A 26,572-nucleotide genomic window follows, 5' to 3' on the forward strand; every position below is an offset into this window, starting at 1 on the left:
AAAAGGGAGGACGGATACAAACTGCAAAGGATTTGTCTGTTTTGGTGGTGAAAGATGGTTTGTTGGCAGGTTCTTCCAAATCCATTCAGAAACAAAGTGTTAGTGATTTGGAAAAAATCTTGAAATGCAGTGATTTCACATGACCCCACTCTTGAAAGCTTCAGAGTTATGTGTCCTTTGCTCCAGCACAATTCCCACTGAAGAAATACTTCAAAACCCAAGATTATGGTTTCTTTTAAAACTGTCAGTCCTTGCTTCTTGGGTACTCCACAAAGCTGTGTTTATATATCTTAATCTTATGTGTGTTTGATCATGTAAAGCAGGATTAAGATATATAAAAGTAGGCATTCATGGATTTGTTTGGAGTCTGGAAAAGATGTGAACTGAACCACAAGATAGAAAGTTGCTGCCCTGCTGACCTTGGAGGCTGGGAATGCCCAGCCCCTTCAAGCTATATGGTAGAGTTCCCATCCAGAGTTCCCTACGCCCTGGCTATGTGGCACAGCAAGTGCTTCCTGGCCCTCCTCACTGTTTACTGGCCTGAAGTGCAGCAATGGGCACAGGAGATGGGCTGGAGGCAGTGGTGGGTTCCCTCTGCAGAGCTGCAGCTGGGAAGGAGGTGGCTACAGACTGAGGTGCAGAATAAAAAGCGAAGCCCTGGAAGCAAGCTGTGATGGGGGATGGTGGGGATGGTGCAGCCTGGCTTGGCACACTCAGTGCCAGCACAGTGCCCAGTACAGGGCCTCTGAGCCCTAAGGGAGTGTCTGAAGCTGAAAAAAACCCGTAGCTTTGTGATAATTTGAGTGAAAGGACCTTCTAGTGACGTATCTTCTGCCCTTTCAGCCTGACTGGCTTTTACTGGGATGCCAGCTTGTGCTGTTCAGTAGCTGCTAGTTGTATTCCTTTGTTATTTCAGAATTACTGAGACACTTAATTGGCTGTTCATTAACTGCCTAAGAGAAAAATAAGATCTGATTAATCATCATTTCAGCAAATTATAGCCCATTTTACAAGCTAATGAAATTAAGCAGTGAAGAGCAGGCTTCCTGCAGTTAGCTGTGACCTGCCTGAGCTGTGTGGCCCTCAGCCCCTGGCTCTGACCTGGAGGACCTGAGGTCCACAGAAATCAGAGGGGTCACTGGCACGAATCAGGGGTGGGGACTGTAGAGTCCCATGTTAATGGGTGAGGACCAGGGGGAACAATGTCTGTGTCTATCAGAGGTCACCAGGCTGTGGTCACCAGCACAGGCAGACAACATAAGAGCTGTCTGTTGGCTGCAATTCCTGACTTCTGATATCACTACACTTCCTTTTTGTAACTTTTATTGCAAGCAATTGTCATTGTAACTGATTAAAATACTTCTGAGCTGAGATCTTGAATTCATCATTGAACAATGTGTATTTTTTTTCTCTCAAATAATCCTGTTATAGTCCATTATTTCAGGTTTTACCTTACACAGATGCTGGTGTCAAACATTACAGGTTTTAGTAAATTACACAGCAGGGAAGATGCAACTGGCACCTTTGCTTTAGGATAAAGGTCTGGAGGCTGGAGAAAGTAAAACTCCACAGATGCATAATACAACCATTAGAAATTCCACACAAGAGATTTGCAGGTGTTACAAGGCCAAGAATTTAAGGAGCAGGTTCCTTACATGAAATCTAAGCAGCAAGTTCCTTGCATGAAATTGCTTTGTCATCTTCTGGTCAAGAGTTTAAGTAACCCCTAATCTTTTCTATTTACTGCCATCTTTGTGTCTTACATCCTTCTTTTTCCCCTGTTTCTCCTTTTTAATCTCTTATAGGAGCCCTTTCCCAGCTGTTTAAAAGCAGCTATAGCTGCTCCCCCCATTTCCTTGGGGTTGGCAGAGGAAGGATGAGAACTCTCCCATTTCTTTGCCAAGAGGGATCCTTCAACCTCTCTGTGTTACTTCATTTAGTGCTGTTTCAGACAGTGACAGTGGGTTTGCATGGGATTTGCTTTCAAGAAAGCTGGGGAATGGCACAACCAATGACAGTTTGCACTGCAGCCTTGTCATGACCTAAACACCAGATTGGTGCAAGTTGTTAAATCATTGTTAGTCACCTGGGGTGTGTTGTGCAGAGCTTAGAACCTGATGGGGTGGTTGGGGCTGGATAAGCAGCAGTGACAAGACTTGAGGACTACTCTGCCCCTTCTTCTCTTTGCCTTCTGTGGTGTGTGCATTTTTGGTAGCTTCACAACTGAGTTAGCTCTTCCCTGTGCAGAATTAGTGAAAAAGAGGCATTGTCTTCACCTCTGAAGTGTCATCTCCTCATCATTAAACATGATGCTGATTGCAAAAACAAACCAGAAATGGATCGATAACAGAAGATTATTCACATAAGAACTAATTGAAGAAAGTTTAGAGTCTTCTTTTTTTTAATTGTTTGGGTGGTTTGGGGTGGTTTTTTGGTAGTAGAGAGGTTTCTCCCGTTAGCAAAAGAAACTGGGATTGTCTCTCACTTAACTGGTGGCAAGATTGGAAAGGAATGAATGGGATCTTGCAGCCCAACCTGTGCAACACCTCCCTTGCAAAAGATCTCAGACCAGATGCCCAGTCTGGAGATGGCTCTGAAGGAGCTTCATTGGGCCACACTGGAGCTGTCTCAGTGGAGAGCTTTGGTATTGGCCATGGGGTTGGGAATGGCCCCAGCACTGTGGCTGTGGCCTTGAGCAAAGAAGGGTGGCCTGCTTCAGTGTGGGAGCTCTGGTCCCCTCTGCACTGGGCACACAGGGAATGGGAGGCAAGGGCCTTGGTGGCCCAGGGAATCCCCCATCCCAGGGTTTGGTATGTGGGAACAAGCTGTGGTAACAGCCCCATTTGAGGGGAAGAGGCAGCCCCAGTGCTGCCCTGGCTGTACCTGGGTCAGGCGGCCGCAGGCAGGGCTTTGAAATGTGAAGCAGCTTCCTTAGGCATTGCAGGGAGGGGGTAAGAAGTGAATTAACCATATCATAGGCACATGGTACTTCCCTGCTCAGATTACACTACAAAATCTGGGCAGTTCCTAAGATAGAGCTGGGAAAGGGGATTTGGGAGTGTGAGCAGCACTTGGAGCAGAGCACAGCTGACATGGCTGGGAACAAAAGGTGATAGGAAAACTCCCTGCAACTACATTCCTGCACATCCACAGGTCAGCAGAAATCCTTCCTAACTGGACATTTGTTGCAAGTTTGCTAGGAGAAGTGTAAAATAACTTTGTTTGAGTGCTGGCTTTGCATTGTGCCTTGTCTTCTGCTAGTTGCAAAGGTTGTGTTTCTCTCTGCTTTTTTTTCCTTTGCTTTCCAGATTTACTTTCTAACTGTTCATCAGGCTCTAAAGCTCTTGTTAAGCATCTTGTCTTTGATAGGGTTTAAAGACTTGAGTAGATACTGGGGGGGATTTGCTTTGTTAGCTCAGACTGCTAGAGCTGTGTCTGCTCTGTTCGTGGACAAAGCTTTTTGCAGTACGGGGTTTGGGGTGGGTTTTTTTTTTGCAAAACACTCCATAAGCAGCACATGTTTTTGTGCTGTTAGTCACATCTCCATGGGCTTTTTTTAATCTTCCCCTCAGAAGTGAGCTTCTTACAAAAGCAATTATTTGTCATGCCGCTGCTGGCCCTTTGACTGGGAGCTCAGAGAGCGTTTTACCTCACAGACTGAAGCGAAAGTTAGGTTTGTTTTTGTTAATGTAAGTCAAGAAGTAGCAATGATTCAGTGTGACAGGCTGAATGTGAGCCATATGAACCAAGCTGCACAAGCATAAAGGATGATTGTGCGGCGAAGTATCTCCAAGTAATTTAGATTTTGACACACTTACCACTTCTCAGGTTGCATTTTCCCCCTCCTTGCCACTCCTGCCCCCTTCCCCCACTGTCTAGGATCTGATGTGGTGGAAAAATGTATGCATTGTCTCTGGGAATGGGAATGGTAGGGCTAGAAGTGCTTTGCTTCTGTGTCTTTTATTATAGCGATGCAAGAGCTTAGCAAAGAGATGATGATAGTTGTATATCCTTACATAGTCCTAAATAACGGCTTTATGGGTTTAAATAGCTCCATTGTTAAATGATAATTCTTATCACTTGGAGCTTGTAAGTGTCACCTACTTCTGTGCTTTGCTAAGGGGTTCTGCAGAGCACCAGGATACCGTAGTTTTCTGATGGAAGCAGTGTAAGTTTTGCAGGGAGCACGGCTCACACGCACCTCCCGGCGCGGGTGACAGGAGTTGCATGTCAGGGAGGACTGCTTGTCCCCAGGAAGCCCAGAGACTGGGCAGAGTGCCACTTGAGTCCCATTCTTGGGTGGAAGATTCTATGGTGCCGGTTTTTTTCCCCAATTAAGCACTGTTGATTTCTTTTGTGCGTGGTTTGCTGTTGCAGACTTTCTTTAATCTGCGTTGTCTATGAATGGCACACAGAGGTTTTCATGTTGACTCGAATGATACATGCTCACAGCGGGATTTTATGTCAGCCTTTTTATTGATAAAACATCTGCATGTCTTAGCATTTGGATGTAGAAAGGAATAGCAAATGGCAGTTCATTTCTGGCCAGGGTTACTTACCAATAAGCACAAGGCGATGCAGGGAGCTGTGCGTGTGTGTGTAATATGTTACTGTAACACCTATCAAATAAGACACGTTTTAATAGCTCCTAAACTTGAAGATTGCATTCTGTTCTCTTAAGAAGTATATAATGCAACCACAACAGATACATACCAGGGGAAATGAGAACAGAATTTGGTTTGTCAGTGAATCTGTTCTAACCCGTTGGCCCAGTCCAAGCCTCCCGCTGAAGTTAATAGAAAGGACCCTGCTGACACTGATGGAAGTGGGGCTAAAGCCAGGCCCTAAGATGGGCTAGACTGGGACACGCCTTTGCTGTTGAATGTTGAACGTGAGGTTTTTAAAGCAGCAACCCAAATATAATACATTGGATACTATTTTTAAGGCAAAATCCCAGCAAAATGTCTGTCATCAGGTTCCAAGCGATTCCTTGCTTCACTTTAACAATGAGCCATCCGTTATATGGTCTTAATTTATGGAATGTTAAACAGTTTCTGGCATTACTGTGCCCCTGCAGGAAGAACAGATGGTACTTTTGAATGAGTTTTGCTATGGGATAAAATGTTCCAGGTCTTCAGCAGATCAGATCCATCTGTAAGAAAGGAATAGCATTTGTGTAAAATCAACAGTCAAACAACTGAAATAAATACAGTTCCGTGTTGTTTGATTTATAGAGCTTTGGCTCTCTGAGAGTAGTGTGAAAGCTGTGAAGACTGAGGTCCTGACAGTCCTTATCATGTCACTGTGTAATGTAGCCAAGGCTACAGAACTGAGTTCGGCATCTCCATCATGATGCACGTCTTGCACCCTCCATGAAAGCTGGTCTTACAAGTCAGAGGATTAGCAGAATTGTGAAAAGATGGACCACTTTCCTTCTCCATTCTTCCAAATGACCAAGATGCTGGGATGGTGGAATCCACTGTTTTTCAGAGCTCTGTTGTGATTCTTCCAGTTAGCCCCTTGGGGAGTGTTTGCTTTCTTCTTACTGCCTTCTGCACTTTTTTAGCCCACATTTGGTGAAGCAATGTCCCCTTTGGTTTCTCTGTCTGTCTTAAATTCCATAAATTTTGTTCATGTTCCATTTTTCAAACTGAGAAAATCACAGTGTGTTCATCTTTACCTACCTGAAAATGAAGCAATTAATCATGTATGGTGCCCATAAGGTGCACAAACACAGTCTCACATCTAAGGGGCAATCCAGCCATCATAATCAAGTTATCAGTGGAGTTAGTTGCCCTCTAAGTTATTACCCACCTCACCACTGACTGTAGAGGAAGCTTCATCACTGAGGCAGCTTCTAGAAAACTGAAATTAAGCTGAACCTGTGATCTTTGGAGAATTTAAATTCATGGTCCCCTTTGCCCTATTCTTGTTCTTTGCAGAAGTGGTTCTGCAAAGCTGTATTGTTGGAAACCTAGTGAAAACCTTCCCTCTTGCAGCCTCCAGACTCAGTCAACTGGGTGTGAACGTCTGACTGCGCTGCCAAAGTGTTTCAAATCACCGTGGGGTGAGGCAGGGTCGTGCCACAGGAAGGCTCTCTGCAGGTGCCCCCTTTGGAGGAATTTGAGAGATGACTGGAAAGCTGGAACACCTCTCATTTCACTTTCTTTCCTCACTTTCCTTGGTGTTTTGTTTGGTGGGGTTTTTTGTTTGCTTTTTGTTGGGATGGGTTTTCATACCCACTGTTCTGTCATTTTGGGAGACTTTCTGTTTTGCATATTACTAACTTTGTGATCTTAATTTTCCTTGCCAGTCATGTGCTGAACTGTGCATAACTGTGGAAGAAGGGAGTATCAACTCATTCTTCTTCTCTTGTGTTAATGATTTCTTTTTCCCCTTGCATAAATCATCTGTACAGCTGTAGGATTTCTTCCTCCTCTCCCAGGAGAAAATTGATGAAAACCTATATATGTATTTTAATGTACCAAGAGCAAAGAAATTGTGTGTACTAGTAAATAGCACTGTTGTGGAGTATTGTTCGTTGCCATGAAAATCAGGCTCAGTGTGCTGTTTGGTTACTGTGTTCAACAAAAACAAGATGTTGTGAAAGGAGAAGAAATAGTCTTCCTGTTTAAATCATATGCACATCTACAAGGTAACATAGAAAAATATCCAATCAGTATTTGATGGTAGGAGGAGTACCTGCATGTGCATAATTTAATGCAAAAATAGTGCTCTCATCAGTTGATTGCTCTGCATTCTCACTCCAGCAGCTGAGGAATACCTGGGTGTGGTCTGACATGAAAAGCAAAGTTTACATCAGTGTTTTCCTTTCCCAAAAATCTTAGATGTGAATATGGGGCTACCTCCCTATCCAGTGTGTTAAAAGAATCATGGAATCACAGAATGGTAGGGGTTGGAAAGGACCAGTCCAGTCCAAACTAGATCAGGTCACACAGGATCACATTCAGGTGGGTTTTGAAAACCTCCAGGGAAGGAGCCTCCACACCCTCCCTGGGCAGCCTGGGCCAGGGCTCCCTCACTGAAACACTTTTTTCTTATGTTTAAATGGAACTTTTTGTGTTTCAGCTTCTTTCCATCACCCCTTGTCTTGTTGCTAGATACAATAGAAAAAAGGGATGTCCCAACCTCCTGACACCCACCACTTATATAGTTATAAATATTGAGATCCCCCTCGAGCCTTCTCCAGACTGAACAGCCCCAGGTCCCACAGCCTTTCCTCAGAAGGAAGATGCTCCAGTCCCCTGATCATCTTGGTAGCCCTGCACTGGCCTCTCTCCAGCACTTCTCTTCCTCTTGAGTTGAGGAGCCCAGAACTGGACACAAGACTCACCAGGGCAGAGCAGAGGGGGAGCAGAACCTCCCTCAACCTGCTGCCCACACTCTTCTTGATGCATCCCAGGCTGCCATTGGCTTCTTGCTCATGAGGCCACATTGCTGCTCATGGTTAGTTTATTATCAGCCAGGACTCCCAGGTCCCTCTCAGCAGAGCTGCTCTCCAGAAGGTCACCCCCAGCCTGTACCTGTGCAAGCAGCATTTTTCTCATAAATTTTGGAGACATCTCATTGATTTCTTCAGTGATGCAACCTGATCTCTTCTGGGCAGCAGTTAAAGTAGAATCTCCTTTTTGTTAGAGGCCCTAGAAACACAGCATGTCCCCCCTCAGAACAAAGCCAAATTTTGCCATAAAGGTGTTTCTGGATTGATGAGATTTCTAATTCTTGATGTTCTGCCTTTGGTTTGGTCATGGGTTTATTTGTATTTGTTGATGGTCACTAACTTAAAATATTCAGGAGTGTGAGCTATGTATTTATACAGCAGATGATAGGAGCTTCCTATGGTAACAGAGAACATATAATACAACTTTCAAAGTAAACAAGGCATTCTCTTCTAATATCATTCTGTTTCGTAGGGTAAATACAGTACAGAACCACAAATCATTGTGGACACAAGAACTACATATGTGCATTCAGGGGCAGAACTTGTTCAAATGTATTTAGACATAGAGCAAACTCTCTGTTGGTGGTCACTGGGTTGGTCAGCTCAAGATGCTGCACAGTATACAGGAAAAAAAATTAAGGCTACACCTTGGACAATCCGAAGCCACTGAAATCAGTGGAAGGAGTTCAAGATCTCGGGTTCCTTATGTGCAGCAGGCAACAGGGCTGTGCACCTTCCTTAGAGAGCAAAAGCATGCCAGGGGAGTGCAAAAAGAATGTGTATTTATGTGTTTCTGTGTCTGTTTATGTTGAAACCTTTCAGCAGGAATTAATAATAGATATTTTGCTTTTATGAGTTTCAGAGTACCAGTCCGTGCTTTGACGGCCTCTAAATAGCTTTAGATCTATTTCAGGCTGCTTGTCAGTAGATTTGCTGTCCAGAAGAGAAGAAGTCTTATCACTGAAGAAATAAACCAGACTTTCTTCAACATCTACTATAATGCCTTCTCTGAAACTCTTCTCTGCATTTTCATCTTCAGTAGGTGAGGTAGCATTACAGGCCTTGGCATCTCTCAAAGGATAAATAGGGTTGAAAGCACTATCCATCAAGATTCTCTCTGGCAGAGCACTGAATCTGTCTGTATGTAGGAGGTAGACATCTTCCTGGTCAGCATCAAGTTTAGTTCATATAATCATGTGCCCTGGCAGTACATGTGTGCAGGGTACATGGGCCCCGAGCTGCTTGTCCCATCACCTCAAGGACTCTGAGGAGCAAAAGCTTCCTCAGCCTCATGCCCAGCCAGTGAAGTGCAGGATAGTTTACTTTTCAAAAATGGGAGTCCCACAGCAACCCCCAGCTTCTCTTACACACTCTGAAGTCTTTGAGGATCAGTGAAGAGCAAACACAGGGTGGAAGACGGGAGGTATGGCAAGCAGAACTCCTATTACTTACATCTGGCATTATTGTTGTGTCTGAATGATAGGTTCTGAGATGAAATAGCAGAGCAGGCATCTCCTTGCATTTTGATATCCAACAAACCAGATTAATTCCATTATCTTTTATGGAAAGTTTGTGCAGGAACAGTTTTGATTGATGTGTTACATCTGTGGCTGCTGACTGATGAGCAGCATGATAGATGTCGCTTCATTTACAGGGATTTGCTCTCATTCATGAGGAAAAATTGAAGGTTTCTCTCCAGCACATTTTTTTGGTGTTAAAACTTTTCAAAGTACTCAACAAATGGCAGGCTTTGATTTCCATTTGTTTAATGCCTGTGGTAATTAACATTTCTGTGAGAACATTTTAACCAACTGTTCTGGTGTTTTTTCTCCATTAAAATAATAATTTTTTGCTTTAGCTAAAGAATTTAATTGAGGGTATGTGTGTATTTATATATATATATAATAATCCTGATACAGGATTTCTTTTGTCACTGTCTGAGAGGAAACTGTTCCTCAGGAGTGATCATTGTTGCTTTTTCTGGATTTCATTAATTTATAATTGGCAATATGCCTCATGGTACATCCAGTCCACCTACTGCAGATATGCTCTGTCTGCAGTCCATTCTCTCAGGGAGTGGGTGGAGAGGGGGCATGAATGTGAGTGCTGAAATAAGCCCAACTTCCTTTTCTTCACACCAAAGGATTTCTGGGCAGATACTCAACGAGATTAATTAGCTGGACATTTTTCAGTGGAAGATTACGAGACTGGACCCTTAACCCAGTCTTTGTGGAGTTGATTTCTAAAGCCAATCTCCTCCACCATGGCTTGCAGAAAACCCTGGGACTGGGAAATCAAGCCATGGGGCTGAGTAGTGACAAAGCATGGATGACTATTTAGTGATACTGGTACCAGTTTCTCTTGGAAGATACATGCACCCTTGTATTTTTTACACCTCCATTTCATCCTATATCCATGATTCTTGTGTGCAGGTTCAGGCACAGACTGTCTTCTGACAATAGAGGCCCTACAGAACCTGTCCTGTAATGAAGCTCCAAGGTTTATATTTATTTACCTTATAGGCAGAATTAGGGTCAGGACAATTGTTTCTTCTTACATTGCTTATTCGTGTCCCTTCCTTCTAACTGGAAGACTCTGTTCAAATTGGAGTGCAACAAACTCTTGGGATAGTTCTCAAGGGCAGAACTAGCAGACCTGGGATGATTCCAGGGCTAATGTACTGAGGGCTACACAGAGGGCTGAAAAATTTGTGAATACACTTACTGTAACAAAGAAAATATCAACCCAGTGACTCAATGCAGAGATATTTGTTCAAAGTGTGAAGTGAAGGTGAAGACAACAGCAATGAAGCCTCCAAAACCTGAAAAGGATCCCAAGCTGTGGTGTGCCTATGATGAGTTAGCACTTTATCCACCAGTTGCAGTGAGCTAAAGAGTCTTCATTCTCCAGTTTTTCCCTCCAGCCTTTTTCCAAAGGAACAGGGCAGAAAATTCCCTCTCTGTGGAACAAAGACAGTGATGGCCTTGTGTGCTGTCTCTTTAAGTGTTATTTATTTAAAAGCCAGAGCACAGGCAGGACAGTGTGTTTGCAGCAGTTCTGCTGCTGCCGTGAAAGTCTCAGCTAGGTGCATTGTGCAGCTGGGAGAGTGGAAAATGTATTTTCTCAGCTGTGGAGCAGAGTACAGCTAATGAAAGGAGTTGGTTTGTTGCTACAGTTGGTTGCTGAGAGCACGTTTACTCTCTTGAGGAGCAGATTTGGATCCTGTTGAGTCATAAATGAAAAGAGTTTGATCTTGGATCCGTCTGGGGATTTTGCTACGTTGTGAAAAATCATTGTGCCTTTTGAGGGGAACATGTCAAGATTCAGCCTAGTCCCAGGGAAATCCTGATTGTAGACAGCAGCTCTATGTGTTGTGGATCAAAAGAGGCACACTGACAGACTTCTGTATAAAAGACATGGAGGAACTGGAGCCAAATTAGCAAGAGGCTATAAAATGTTCACTGTATGCTCCGTGTTATTTTCGCCTAGTCAGCAGATAGAATTTCACTGTTAATCACGACAGTGACAAGACTGGGACATGTACTGAAAAACTGCTTACCACAAACTTACTGTATTGACAGTTTGTGTTGACACTCATTTGGAGTTAATTGACAGACTGAAGCAAACCCTTCTGAGTTACTCTGGAGAGGCTCAGATCAAATTCTTCAGTTCTGAAGCTGAGGTTCAGGCGACGGAGGATCTGCCACTCCCCTGGCTGGTGAGCAGTTGTGCCTCAGAGGTAGACTGTGGAAAACTGTTGCAGTTCCTTTAGTTTTCCCTCAATGAAAACAGTTGTTAATTATTTCCAAGTTGGCACACAGCAGTGCATGGGGCAGGAAAGGCTACTTGCTAAGCTGCCAGTTAAATAGCAGGCTTTCTTTTGCCTAATTTGTGTTTTAGGGTGAGAGTTGGACAATTTTTGTTTGCAACTGTTGCAAAAGGGCTTCCTGAACTGGGTACCTAAATAAAAAGAGAAGATGATCTGTATTACTGATGGTTACTGCATAGGGCAGTGAGCTTCAAAGTGCTGGCAAGACTCATGCACAAGACAAGCCTGGTTTAACAAGACAAGCAAACCCAAAGCTTAAATCTGCTGCTCACAGAAAGTTCTAAGTAGCATCATAGTCACTTCATTGAGGAAAGAGTAAATGAGGGAACTGCAGAGGGAATGGAAATGAGATGCTCAGACTTTGCATGCCACTGTCCTTGAGGTTGCAGCTCTTTTTGCTCAGTAAGAGTCAGCAGCAGCCCTGCAAATATGTGAGCTCTGTAAAACAATGGGAAGGGGCAGAGGCTTGGAGTATCCTGGAGGAAGATCAGGGAAAAAGAGGATGAGAGAAATTTAATCCAGGATCTTGGAAGGATGCTTTATGAGGAGCACAGTTATGAGACTGTACAGGGGTACGTTCTGCTTGAGTTACTTTTTGGTGAGAAACTATGACTATCTAAATAATAGGAATCATTATGGAAACTAGGGATTTGTTTCTTCCCAAGAGGGAAGGGAGGAGTGAAACTCTTGAAACAAATGAGAAAAACTTCTTTCCTTCACTCATCAAGAGCAGCTGCCAGTGCTGCCAGTGTTCACCTGAGCCCAGCAGATTGGGCTGGTGCTGGCGGTGGCTGCTGGGGCAGGACCCTGGCTGGAGCAGCTCTGCCCCATCTCCTGAGGCTGTCTCCACATGTGTGCAGCTGCTCGAGGGGCTCTGGAGCTGAGGGACATGCTCTGCCTACCTGCTGCCAAAAGAGCTCTCTCCCTGCAAATTATTTCATAACTTATGAGCTTTGACAAGTTTTTGTTGGCTGTGCCTTGGGAAACGTTTTTGAGTGGCTGTTGTGAGTTTGCTTTAATCTTTTCCCAGATATTTTTGGCTGTCGTGGAACTAGCTGGATTATTTAGTTGTGTTTGTGAGGTGCATATAGAGTCACCTGAAACCTGGTGATGTAAAATAACAGAAAGAAAAAGGTGTCTCAATAATAAACACATTTATTTTAACTAAAAGGAAAGAGCGAGGCTCCTTCTGCAGCAGAGCTGCGTGCCCCTGGCCCAGCTGCAACATCAGACTGAGCCTCCTCTGCGTGGTCACTGCACTGGCATTGTCCAGAGAGAAACCAGCTGTGGATTGGTTTGTCAGAGGCGTGTTCTTGGCACGTGTCAGCTGCTGTAGCCCCCAAGCCCTGCATGAGCTCTCTGGCTAAGCCGAGGAGCAGCCGTGTGTGCTGGGCGGGACGGCGTCTCTGCTCGCCTCCCGTCCCCATGTGAGCCATTTCTCTCTGGCTCCTCTGCAACTGCCATCCTCCCACTGAGTCACTCTGCATCTCCTGCACTGGCAACTCCCAATGACACAGAATTTCACTCCTCAGTGAGCCAGCTACCTGTCCTGTCATTTTGGGCCAGTCTGGGGTGAGAGGGAGCACTGACACAATAGACCCAAGATGTGATTCTCCCCTCCTCAGCTCTGCCCTGTCGTTCACTTGGAGAAAGGCTGCCTTCAACTCTCCAGGACTCCAAAAATGGCTTCCAAAGCTACACATTCTGGAAGAAACCATCCCAGAGCTGCCTGGTGACACTTGCTAATGCTTGGCTACTTCAGCTGAAATACCTTGGGTGTTGCATTTCCGTGACTGCAGCGTGGCAGGTTCCTGGTTGCATTTGAGCGTGGGGGATATCCTGGAGAGCATCAGCAGCACCTCTCTCTGCATGGGGATGCTGCTGCTGGGAAGGGAGTGGGAGCTCTTACAGGAGCTGCATGAGTTTTGATCGCTTGCTGCTTGTTTGTCCCACTCAAGTTCTCTGTTGAATTAAGCAATGATCCTCCTGACTCTCAAATGTCCATTTTTAAAAGCTTTTCCGTGAAAGGGAGGGTAACTGATTTCTTATTGAAAATAAAGCTGAGGAAAACCATCTGCAAAAGCTATGACTTCTGAAAACCAGCTGATTTTGCCAAGAACTAGAGTGTTGACAACACTGAAGTGACTAAGCATCTCGTGCTTTACTTTCGATAAGGAAAAGGAGCTCATAGAATTTGGATTTACACTGGGGTTTATCCCACCCCTCTTCTCTTCCTCCCCAGCCCAGGTGCTTCAAATGAGATCAGCATATCTCAAATGTAATTAGTAGGTAGAAATGATGGGCTTTGTGCACTGCATATTGCGTAAGAGCAGCAGAGGAAACCCTTTTCATTCATGTGTCTGGTGAATAGCACTTTGGTTACCTCTGCTAGCAGGAAGGGCTGGGAGAAGCCAGCAGCAACCCCTTCCAGCACTTGATGAGATCACAAGTTTCCGGATTGAGAGGGTGTGAAAGGAAGAGCTAATCCACTGGCTGGCACAGCCCAGTGGGGAGTTACTGAGCTTAGGGGGGTTTTCTGATTTTCATACAAAAAAAGATCTCACTCAAATTTCAGTTTTCTCTTGCATTTAAAAGGGATTGTTCTTAAATTGATATTTCCTTCCATCCCCTCCCTTCTTCCTCCCTAAGTCTGAACTATGACCACAGCCATTTAAGAGCTGCTGGCAGCTGCAGCAGACCAGACTTTCTGGCCTGGGAGAGGTGCTAAAACACACAGACCAACAAAACACGTTAGCCTCTGTTCATACTACTGTGCTTTTCACAAGGCTTTCACCAGTGTGACAGAGAAGAGATTTAACTTCACAGATGAGGACTGTGTTTGGTCCCTGGTCATGTACAGCCTGAACCTGGAAAGCCAGTTTGGACTGGGTAGTGCTGTGAGTCCAGAAGAACCATTCACAGCATCTGTGTGGCTTGATGGACTTGCTTTATGCACAGCTGGTGAGTGCCACAAGTGTATTTGCTTTCCCATGGCTTAGTGCATAGGCAAATGTCTCTCCTAGTATGGCCCAAAGCCGGGTGTAAATTAACAGACAAATGAAGTGGCTGCAGGCAGCAGAGAGTGTGTGGCCAGGACATGGCACAGCAGGGACCACGCAGGTATCTGCCACTGGCTGCTTTCACTGCAGTCTTGCCTATGGCCACGCATATACTGTGTATCAAAACAGCATTTCTATTTTTATCCTCCTCAAAAAGAGCAATTTAGTGAGGAATTGAGAGCCAGGGTAGAGACAACCAATCCAAACCTATTTGCAGGGATCTGCAGCTGGTTAAATGGTAGATATGTCCTCATAGCTGGAGGTCAGTGCGTTCTCATGCAGGTGGTGTCCTCTGCAATGGACTGGCTTTGCTTTTTGATTATAAATGGCTGCCTCTTTTTATTCACTGAACATTTGAAAGAATGCTTGTGATCCTGCAGTATATCTTCCACACATGCACACCTTGTGCAGTGGTTCTGCTGTCTCTGGGCAACCTTCACACAGAAAGACAGTGTTGGTGTGAAGTCTTTGAAGGAAAGTGCCTGCTGTCACCTCTGCTTACCTAGAATAAGCTTTCTGATTCAGCACTGAAATGAAACCATCTGGAAAAAGAATCTCCCAATAAAATACTCCTCCTAATTTAAAGAAGTTGTGCATTTAAACACCAAGATCTTCTGCGGGAACACATTGGTTTCATCAGCATTTTCAAGTAATACAGCTGAACTGTTTTAATCAAGTCAACATTCTTCCTTTCGACTTTATGTTATGGCTTTGATTGAAGTAAATCACTCTGAGTATATTGTTTTGCAAAAAAAAGTCAGGATTTATAACTTTTTGGTCCCAAATTGAATTAAAATAATCACTGTGAGATGGGTGTTTTTGTTCTCCTCACTTCCCCTGCCAGGAGACAGGAATTTGATGTTTTTCAGCCAGTGCTAGTCATAATGTTGATGGTTGCTGCTTTGGATGTCCTGTCACACAGATACTGGTTTCATCTGCAACGTGAAGCACACTCATTTCCTTTGCCATGAAGATGTGTGCCTGAGGTCTTGTTTCATTTTCAATCTGGTTTTCCATGAGGTGTCTTTGCTTTGCCTTTCCCAGGAATTGTTTTTGAAGTGGGCATTCCTTTGTGTTCTGACTGTTCTTTTTGGTGATGATTTACCTCTCAGGTTTCCTTCTGTTGACTTTGAAGGATTCAATCCCAATCCAGAGCATTGGCTCTCCCTTGCATGGGCACTCATGCTTTCTCAGGATGCACTGTGTGCACGGGACTGGCAACAGCTACTTTTAGTTATGGCCTGGTACAACCTCATTAATGCCAACTGGGTTAGCACCTGAACCAAAAGAGAGCAGGATGTGCAGCACATCAGGTTAGGAAACAGAGGACATAAGTTGAAGCCTTCTGGGTCATGAAACAGTGCATGAGGATGGGGGTGGCCCTTGGGTTATCTTACTGTAGAGCTCTATAAAGCTTTCGCTGAGACTTTGAAAGACCTTTATTTTAGGCATGCAGGGCTTCATTTGTGGTGACATCTCACCCAACTGAGCAGCAAAAGTCAGTGACATTGAGACAGAGTTGAGAGTAAAAAGACCTGATTCTCATTGAGGTGAAGCCCTTGTGTGTTGTCCCAGTGGTGTAAAAGGCATTAAAGAAAGCATTAGAGCAGTTAATGGAAACAAATTATTGCAATAATACCTATTGGTGTTAAACTCCCCTATCCTCCAGAGACAGTGTGTTTTTTACCCTCTTGGTTATAGACACCTTTATTTCACAGCTTCAGCTTTTGATGCCATTACCAAATAATTAGCTGCTCTCTCCAGAGCATCGTTTCAGCATGGGGGAAGGGCAGAGATCCAGAGACAGTTGCACATCAGCTGCGTGGGCTGGAGAGAGCACACACGTTGTGTTTGGAGGGACACATTTTCTCAGTGGGGCTCAACAATCCTGTCTGTGCTCTTCACTCAAGGCTGTTTTTTTCTCTGCCTGAAGTAGATGCTGTTTCTTTGATATGAAAGTTTATGGGTGGGCAATGGATGTGGGGAACAGATGGAGAAAGCCCAAGGAAAATGCAGTGGTGTAAGGGAATAAAAAAGAGACTTTTGCTGGAATCATTGCACCAGAAACAAGAGCCTCTGATGAAGGAAAGTGAGCTGAGGGTAGGGAAGATTGTGGCGTTATCGGGAGGAAAAAGGGATTTGTAAGGATTTCAGCCTTATCAATTTTAGCTTGGTAGCTCGAGAAACCAAATGTTGAGGGATGTGGAAATGAACAAAGAAGAAAGAGTACAGAGGGGCTGAGTGAGGCATTGAGCAGAAAGTGTGAGAGGCGGAGAGCAGGGACAGGACTTGCTGCAGGAGAGGGTCCATGAGCTCTCTGGGCCTCTCCGTGGGCGAGAGGCAAGGCAGCAAGCAGAGGAAAACTGGAAGTGACCGGGACAAGCAAACAAACCCTTGGACAGAAGGAGGGTGCAGATGAGGAAAGGAGGGGAAGGGCAATCCATCAGCTCATTTCCCAAAAGCACAACTGTCCCTTGATGTCCCAACTGAGCTCAGCCTCTAGGCATAAGCTGTGACTGACTTTCTGCTTCTTGCTTCAGGACGCTTCAGGATTTGAGGGGGTTCTTGTTGGGAGTTCAAGTTTATGCCTGAGAAGTGAGTCCTTGTTTTGGGAAATGGGAATGTAGGAGCAGGGCAGGCAAATACCAGGGTGTCTTGTGCCACTTACCTGACAGGCTATGCTGCACCAGGACAGGAGTAGGTGACTGCAAGCAGTTGCTCTTTGGATATATAGTGGATGATACACACAGGAGTGCCCTTTCTGTGGCCCATGAGTGCTGATTACCGAGGCAAGGCTGGGCTGTACTTTCCAAACTGGGGCTGTGACACCTAAACAGCCCAAAATCAGAGGCCTGAGGCTTTCTGAGCTTGGGGAGAGGCTCTTTCTGAGCTGCAGGAGATGGAAGAATGGGCCAGGGCAGAGCTGTGCTTGGCTGCCACCAAGTTTGGCCAAGAGACTTGTATGCACTGAAGCATTAAAGCTGGGAGGTTCCAAGGGGAGAGGATGGTGACAAAATCCTGCCCCGGGACAATGACAGAAGCAGCTTATCTTTAATTGTCCCTCCATTAATTATTTCCTAGCTAGAGCTATGTGATAATTATGAATTTGGATTACCTGGAAAAGCTGCTGAAAGCAGGATAAATTATTAATTCCCAGGCTGGATTCTGAAGCCTTAATGTCAGCACCACACATTGAGAATTCTCCTTCATATGAAATAGTTTCGAGGGCACTTCTGAAGAAGTGAGATTCTTCCAAGCCCTTATGACACTTTCTGTCCATGTTATTTGTCCTTCAGTCAGCCTCCTTTAGCACACACAGCTACCACGCTCAAATTGGTAACAGAAAACCTGCATCTGTAAGAACTGTACGTCTGTGTCGTTCAAATTCCAGGGCAGAGCTGGGGAAATTCTTAGCACAGTTTGTCCATATCTTATCAGCACAGGCACACTTTTCCCATGGGCTGGCCGCTTTGCAGCAGTGCCGAAGCAGAGTCCTTGGAAGCCCAGTTTGAATGGGAGCAGTAATCTTTCTGAATGGATTTTTCTGGCAGGATTCCTGTTGCGTGTGTGGTTGATTGTTCTGGGTGATGTGACTGCATTTTACCCCCGAGATAAACGTTGTAGGGACTTCATATTTTTTCTTTTGATGATGGGAGGGGTTCTGGGAAAATAATCAGATCTCTGATCCTATACAATTCTATGGGCAAGCTTTTTTCTGTTTTCACTTCCTTTGCATGTTAATTGTGTATCTTTTTGAGCATGGTTTTGATCTAAAGGAGAACAGCTACTTTAACTCTTACACTTTCTATGGTCAGAGAGTTTAGTAATTAAAAAGTAAAGAACACAAAAAGTGTCCTGGCTGATAATAAACTAACCATGAGCAGCAACGTGCCCTCATAAGCAAGAAGCCAATGACATCCTGGGATGCATCAAGAAGACTGTGGGCAGCAGGTCAAGGGAGGTTCTTCTCCCCCTCTACTCTGCCCTGGTGAGGCTTCATCTGGAGTCTTGTGTCCAGTTCTGGGCTCCTCAGCTCCAGAGGGACAGGGAACTGCTGGAGAGAGGCCAGTGCAGGGACACCAAGATGATCAGGGGACTGGAGTATCTTCTTTATGAGGAAAGGCTGCAGGACCTGGAGCTGTTTAGTCTGGAGAAGACTCAGGGGCGATCTCAATATTGTATATAAGTGGTGGGTGTCATAACTGGAAGAATGGGACATCCCTTTTTTCTATTGTATCTAGCAACAGGACAAGGGGTGATGGGATGAAGCTGAAACACAAAAAGTTCCATTTAAACATAAGAAAAAGTTATTTCACTGCAAGGGTGAGGGAGCCCTGGCACAGGCTGCCCAGGGAGAGTGTGGAGGCTTCTTCTTGGGAGGTCTTCAAGACCCACCTGGACACGTTCCTGTGTGACCCGATCTAGGTGACCCTGCTTCTGCAGGAGGGTTGGACTGGATGATCTCTAAAGATCCCTTCCAACCCCTACCATTCTATGATTTTGTGAGGCATTTTAGCTAATGCCATAATAATGCAAATTCAGTTTTACATACTTATATTCTGTTCATAGTTTCTCAGCTGGTGGCGTACAGAGTTGTCTCTGTAGTGATGTCGGAGACGCTCCCTCCATGAGCTCCAGGCCTGCTGTGGAGCTGTGCCAACTTCTGTGAGCTGAGGATCCGGCCTCTAATATGTATTACAGGATAGCTAATATGATGTTTAACCACAGAGTAACCGCAATATACAAAGAAGTTTTATTTTAGCACTGCTGGGGCAAAAAAATAGCTGTTAGTGCTGAAGACTGGAGTGCAAATGATTGTGAAGTGGGGGAAGGAGGCGGAAAAAATATCCTCTTGTTTTGTGTTAACATGTGTACAGCCAAATTCTCATGTCCCAAGACGAGGTTTTGTCTAAGAAAGATTGTCAAGTTTTGTGTCTTTGTAGTTAAAACATAAAGAATAATGGTCTTAAAATTACATCAGCAGCATGTGTACACAGCATGTGTATTTACTTATTATCTGCCAAAAAAATCTATCTTTAGAAAGATTAACAACAAGGCATTGAAGTATAAAGGCTTTCTTTTTGTTGAGGTATCTATACATTATGTGAATAGATTCAAAAGAGAACAGACACATCTCTCTGTCTTTCTGTCTTTCTGTCTCTCCCCCTTTCTCCCTGTCTTCAAATTGGGGGTGGGAGGGAAGCATGCAACTCCAGACTTAGTGCCCACAATGCTTGGAAGACATTATGATTAATTTTGTGCTTAGGTTTCCAGATGTTGGATTTTGTCCCAACTTTTAAAGACCTCTAATGTTTAACAGGATATGTGCTTGAGTATAGTCTTTAACAGAGTTTTCTTTCATAACTCTAGGATCTATGAGAAAAGGTAACTTGAGAAAACACTGCAGATTTGGAGCTGAACCCACAGCCTTCTAGGACAAAAAACTCCCCCCAGTGAATGTGCAAGTTTTGACTGGAGCTATACTTGTTTGGGAAGACTATGGATAGGTACCAGAGCTGGCAGCAGAGCTGTTGGAATGGCATCCTCCTTGTGCTGCTGTGGAGCGCCGTTTCCTGGGCACAGAGGGACTGCACAGGGGCAGAGTGCCAGCCCCTGGACAACTGCATTGAAGACGTGCTGGAGCCCGGCGAGTGCTGTGCCACGTGTCTGCAGCATGGCTGCACCTGTGAAGGATACCAGTACTACGACTGTGTCAACGTGGGCTTCACCAACGGCAAAGTACCCGAAGGGCAGTCTTACTTTGTGGACTTTGGAAGCACTGAGTGCTCGTGCCCTAAGGGAGGAGGAAAGATCAGCTGCCAGTTCATGCTGTGTCCAGAACTGCCCCCAAACTGCATCGACGCAGTGGTGCCAGCTGACGGGTGCCCTCAGTGTGGGAGGATAGGTTGCCTCCATGAGGGTCAGAAGTACGTAGCAGGGCACACCTTCCACATGCCCCCCTGCAAGGTCTGCCATTGCCCCAATGCTGGTGGGGAGCTGATGTGTTACCAGCTTCCAGACTGTAACACCTATGCCTTAAACACTGCAAGCCCAATAGATGCTGAAGATAGCGAACCAGAGAGGCATTATGACGATCCCTACAGCTATGACCAGGAGGCACCAGAGGGAGACAACACCCAGGTGGAGTCTCCAAAAAAGTACAGGAGTTTTTCATCCCACCTAGAGCAAGAGAGCATCAGTCAAGAGCAAGGTGAGGATTATGACTACCCACCAGCCAGCGTTGCTCCTTCAGCTGTGGCTCCAGCCGATCCGTACACCGAGGAGCTGGCTGTGCCGCTCACCACGGCAGCGCCGAAAGCCCCGGCAGAAGTTCGCAGCGCCACAGAGAGAAGCGAGCGCAAGCGGGTGCCCCGCACCACGGCAGCATCCCTGCAGCAAGCAACGCATAAGGAAGCACCAGCAACCACCACTGCGCCTCTGGAGCACACAACAGCCACCACTGAGGCACCCAAGCAGCTGGAGGAATCGGAGAGGAGAACAAAGGGGAAGCATGGGGACAAAGAGAGGCATGAGCAAGACAGAGCTCCCCACTCTAAGATGAAAAAGCACGCCAGAAAAGAAGACCTGGGGAACAGCATGTACCTGGGCTTGAAGGAGGTGAATTTAACAGAGCCGAGTCGGTCAAAATCTGCCCATGAAACCCGCGAGGGAAACGCTTTCCCCAAGGTAAAGTTCAGTGCAACAACCTCTCCTCTCGTTGCTCTAAAGGAAGACCGTAGTCAGTCATCCCAAAAGCAGTCACAGACGCTCTATCGTTACCACCCTGAGGAAGATGGGGACCCCAACTCTATCCACGCCAACCCCAGGTTACCCGAAGGTAAGAACCACTTCTGATGTAGATCTCTAGAGAGCGTTTACTCATTATGACGTTGGTGCATCATCCACTCTTCTTTCTCCTTATTGCTCTGTCTGGACATGAAAACAAGCAAACCTTCAGTTACCTTCTTTCATCTCTTTCAGAGGATGGTTTGTGTTTCATTTGGCATAATAGGTTCACCATTTCACCACTGCCTACCTTGCTTTGATTTTGCAGACTGTGGTTATGCTGTTTTCTAGTATTTTAACTTTATCTGAGATGATGGTTTATGAGCTCTTTTTGTTCCATTACTTTTAATTACTAAAGTGATGTTGAAGAAGCGTCTTGCTCTACATAAAAGGATTTCATTAGTTATCTGCTTGGATCCTCCAGTTAAGGACTGAATGTAATCACATTTGTAGCTTTTGTTTTTTGCTGGGGAGGAAGTGAAACAGTTGTGCTTCTACTACAAAAATATTTACAGCACTTGTTGTAATATTTATCCTCTGATTGAAAGGCTGTCTAAGCTTGCTAGTACAAGAACTTGATAGATATACTCCAATACCCCTGAGGACTAGTGGGGAGAAAAAGGACTGCTTCTTGCTTTGTGTATTTTGGGGGCTGGAAGTTTATGATGTTTATGATCAACTGTGGCAAGCGCACGTATTTCCTCTCTGCTTCTGGGTTCCTCTTGACATCTGCAGTGAACGTTGATTATATGCTGTGTGCAGTGCTCATTACTGTAATGAATGCAAACTTCATCGCTATAAATTACCACATATACAGCTCGTATTTCCAATTCATTTTTCATCAAATCAAGAGTAATATCTCCTTTTTCAAGACGTGGCACAAAATGTTCTCATGAGACTCAGATGTGTAATCCTTGCAGTCTGAGTGGAGTATACTGATTACTCTCTAGGCAGTGATATTTCTTCCTGGGTTATCTAGATAGCCCTTAAACATCTTGAGCTGCCCAGTGCTTCTACTCAAGAAGCTGGAGAGAGATAGGAGGAGAGTGGATTTGGAGCTGAGGCTCCCAACCCAAACAGCACCTCATGACTGTTTACCACACAGAGGATGGATGAGGTCCATGAATGGAAACAGAAGCCTTTTTCTTTCATTTCCACTTATTTTTATTGTAAACATTGACCTCACAAATAGTGTAAGGAGCTATAATCTCAGTCAGACCTTGACTTCTTCATTTCACCAAGATGATACTCCAGAAACCAGCCTTACCTGGTGGACCTTCCTGCTCTGTAGTTGTTGGAAGGCAACACATTGAAAGGAGAAAACGTTAGCTGAGCATACATGTAATCCAGAGAGATTTCATTAGGGAGCCTAGACTTTCACAAGTGGTTTAGGAGATAGTGTGCTCCAAGTCTTACCTCTATCCTACCTTCTCTTCACAGATGTTGAATTTTACTTCTAACTCCTTTTGTTACATGAAAGATGAATCAAATAAGGGCGAGTGGCTGATTATCCTAGAGGAGTAGTGAACTGATCCCAGCCTTCCAGTTTGTGTTGTCTGAATAAGTGGATCTGTCCATAAAACCTTCATCTGCTTTGGGCAAATACAAGTGGAAAAAAGCACCTGCCTACATGGTGGACTGAGTTCAGCTGTAGTCAGATTTTACCCTACTTGCTTAAGCATGAAGCTCTTCCCCTATGTCTGTTGCAGCCTACCACAAACTCTAATCTGATCTGTTCATCAAGGCTGTATGTGGGTCTGAGTCAGGACTAACATGCAATAACCTGTTTTCTGATGCAACTTAAAACCAGTGTATTTAAAATTTAATTACCCTTTTTTTCCCTCTCAAAAAGCAAAGATGGATGATAGGCTACCCTGACACTTTCAGTGAGAGGGTTTAAGAAAGCCTTTTGGAGTGAAAGTGTTTAGCAGCAGAGCTAACTATTAGATTTTAGAGTCTAGTGGCTGATATCCAATCTGTGATTGCTGAGGAACTACTTGACTGAGACAGGTCTGGTAGGGGTTTGGATAAGGTCAGGATACCCGTTGGGTAAGAGCAAAATGTGATGGATGTCAGACATGAGTTTTCTAGCCTAGAGAAGGAGTCTTGGAAATCACTGGATGCCATTTTTGCCGTAACTGAGATATACATATATCATTTGCTTTAATAGTTTAGAAGTAGAAATGAAAATAACTAGCCCTAGAGAGCATAGCACTCCCTGTTAGGCTGCAGACAGTGCAGCTGTGAGGCTGCTGGTTCTATGCATGACCCCCAGAGCTGCTGCATATCCTGGGTATGAGCATCAGTGTCATTGCACCACGTTCAGCATCCCACAGCTGCTGCCTGTGCCCCCCATCTGCTCCACTGTTCCCATTAGGCATAGTTGGTGGAAGAAGATCTGTACAGGTTATAAAGGAACTACAGAACCTTCTCCAAAAATCAGGACTGTCCCTTGACATGGCAAGCAGGTGCCTGAAGTGCTGCTGGATTTTCACTTGTTCTGTTAATTGACGTGGCTGCGACTTGTGCAAGTAGATCCATAAGTTTCAAGTAATAAAACACATCTATCTTCAGTCTCTGAGTGACTCCTGAGCCAGTGGTAGAGGGCAAATAAAGATATTAGTCAGACTTGAAAGAGAAATTGATTTTGCCTTCACATATAGAATGAAAAAACATAACTTCTGTACATGTATTTCTAACTCTAAAATGGCATAAGCTACCAGAATTACCAAATAACTTCTTTTCTCCCTCAAGAATCAGCAGTGTGATATAAATTGCATCAGCACCCTAATTTTTAAAGCCTGCATGGCTCCCTGCACCTCAGCACTATGGCTTTGCAATAGCTCCAGGGATGGGACTCCCCCAGCTCCCTGGGCAGCCTGGCACAGGGGCTGACAACCCTCTCAGGGAAAAAGTTCTTCCTCAGCTCAAATCTAAACCTCCCCGGAGGAAACTTGAGGCTCTTTCCTCTTTGTCCTATTACTCGTTACTTGGGAGCAGAGACCCATCCCCACCTCATTACAGGCTCCTGTCAGGGAGTTGCAGAGAGTGCTCATGTCTCCCCTCAGCCTCCTCTTCTCCAGACCAAACACCTCCAGGTCCCTCAGCTGCTCCCCATCAGTCTTGTGCTCCAGCCCCTTCCCCAGCTGCACTGCTCAGCTCTGGACACACTCCAGCATCTCATCTCTTGTAGTGAGGGGCCCAACACTGAACACAGCACTCGAGCTGCAGCCTCAGTAGTGCCCAGCACAGGGGGACAATCACTGCCCTGGTTCTGCTGGCCACACTATTTCTGATACAAGCCAGGATGCCACTGGCCCTCTTGGCCACCTGGGCACACTGCTGGCTCATGTTCAGCCACTCTTAATCAAGACCCCCAGGGTCTTTCCCATCAGGCAGCTTTTCCAGCCCCTCTGTCCCAGCCTGGAGCGTTGCCTGGGGTTGGTGATGCCCAAGTGCAGGACCCAGCCCTTGGCCTTGTTAAACCTCATCCCATTGCCCTCAGTCCATGGTTCCAGCCTGGTTAGGGCCCTCTGAAGAGCCTTCCTGCCCTCACACACATATATGCCTCCACACATATATGCCTCCACAAATGTGCACTTGATCCCCTCATTCAGATCCCGTCTAGCTCTTTGGGGTGTGATGTGAGTCAGCCCTCAGGCAGGCACAGAGTCCTTTGTGTCTCAAAAGCAAAGTGCTCCCAGGCCTCTGCCCACTCACCCTGCGCTGCCCATGGGTGCCCACCAGCAACGAGTGCAGGTTTTGTTCAACCAGCTCTTTCAGGGTGCTGTGGGGTGCAAAGGCCATTGCTCACAGCCTGAGGAGGGGGGTTGGGCTGCCGTGAATGCTGTGTGATTGCAGAGTCATGGGGCACAGGGAAGGTGCTTGCAGCCCAAGGCACTGGAAGTGGCTGCCTCAGAGGGCTGGGTTAGAGGTTTGTTTAGGGGTTTTGCACTTCATTTTCCTGTTTTTCTCATCAGTCTCTGCATGGAATGGGCTTTCTTTCTTTTGGGCTTTTCCTTCCTTGAAATCATCAATATGGTTATTAACATTTCATCTTTCTTTTTTGGAAATATACATTTACGTGGGTTTCTGAGTCACTGGGAGATATATTCTTGTGACTGTAGGGACATTGTAGGTATTTTTCTTTTAGTCTTTCTTTTCCTTCAGAGTTTAGAAAAGTATAGCAGGCTTCACAGAACCATTTGCTGCCACTAAAAATTAGGCCAAGTTAGACGGCTATTGCATTTGTTCTTCCTATTAACTATATTCTGGCACTAGAACTCAGCTGTGGTTGTACATCTGATGCCTTTGGTTAAAAACCTGGCTTAATTACTTACATTTTATGTATCTCACTTGGGTTTAATATGTAGCTGAGTTTTGGTCTCCCAAATCTCTGATGGCTCGTATGTCATCTAACAGTAGAAACAACGTGGTGTATGTTGGTGCTCAGGAAAGATTAACTCTGTGTTTTGATTCTATTCTCCTTTTGCATTTTATTTTTCCTCTGTGTTTCAGTATTCTGTGAGGCTGAGATGTGGCTTGGTCCCAGGTAGAGGTTGCCCTGGGGCATGTGCTGAGCTCTAGCCAGCCCAGCAACCAAAATAACTCTACCTTTAAAGAGCAGATACGGCAAGATGTAATATTGCACTGTATATCCCATCAGCCAGCTAAGATGAGCTGTTTAGCATCTTCACTCATGGACTCCAGTGAATTACCACTTGTTTGGGGAATTATTCCCCCTCTCCTTTTTTTGGCTCCTTGTAGCTTTTCTGGACCAGCCATTTGGCCCCTGACCTGGGTGCTGTGTGCAGTCAGGCCCTCTGTGGTGGCTCGTTTGGAAGTGCTCTGCAGTGCTGTGTGAGCTCAGTGGGTGCTGCATCTCAGGAGTCTTCATCCCCATGTGCTCTGTGCTAGCCCATAGCAATCCCTGCTGTGGAAACATTTGTCTCTTACTCCATGCATGATTGCATTTGTCATAGATCTTGAATATAGACTAAAGAGCAACTTTCTTCAGCCCTATTGAAGTTTCTGTGGTAAATGCTAATTAGTCCATTCCTAGAGGAACTGTAAGTGTAATGTAGAGGTAATTACTCAGCTGAGAAAGTGTAAATTAAGTACTTTCACCAAGGGAAGGGATGAGATTGATGGGAGACTGTTCTTTTTATTCAGTCTCTTTCCAAACATCGATCTTACCCTGTCACTTACCGCAAGAGTAGCAAACAAAGGCAGTTTTAATTTCCTATTTCCTCATCTTAAAACTGCTCTGAACAGGGAAGGTTGAATAAAACATCTTTAAAGATCTTACTGTCAAGTAAGACATTCCCCCTGTTTTCCATTTCCCTGTGCTCTGCCAGGAGAGTACCTTTTCTTGGATAAATGTAACTCAGGTAGTTAACAGCTTCGTTGGGAATGTTTTACGGTTTGCGTTCTGGG

At 45.1% G+C, this 26,572-nt stretch overlaps 1 protein-coding gene across 7 annotated transcripts in view; it reads left to right on the plus strand.

Moving 5' to 3' along the window:
• Nucleotides 1–26,572, plus strand: part of FBLN2 (fibulin 2) — a 129,914-nt gene that overhangs the window by 27,436 nt on the left and 75,906 nt on the right. For 6 of the 7 annotated variants that reach the window (XM_062008458.1, XM_062008457.1, XM_062008453.1 and 3 more), the window contains one exon: nt 19,721–21,188. In XM_062008458.1, coding sequence (XP_061864442.1) covers nt 19,850–21,188 — 1,339 coding nt within the window. In that variant the 5' untranslated portion in view covers nt 19,721–19,849. Of the gene's footprint in view, nt 1–3,065; nt 3,154–19,720; nt 21,189–26,572 lie in introns of those variants that run through there. The other variant, XM_062008456.1, reaches the window with a different exon arrangement.

This window comes from Colius striatus, chromosome 15, assembly GCF_028858725.1.
Source record: "Colius striatus isolate bColStr4 chromosome 15, bColStr4.1.hap1, whole genome shotgun sequence".
Taxonomy (NCBI): Eukaryota; Metazoa; Chordata; class Aves; order Coliiformes; family Coliidae; genus Colius; species Colius striatus.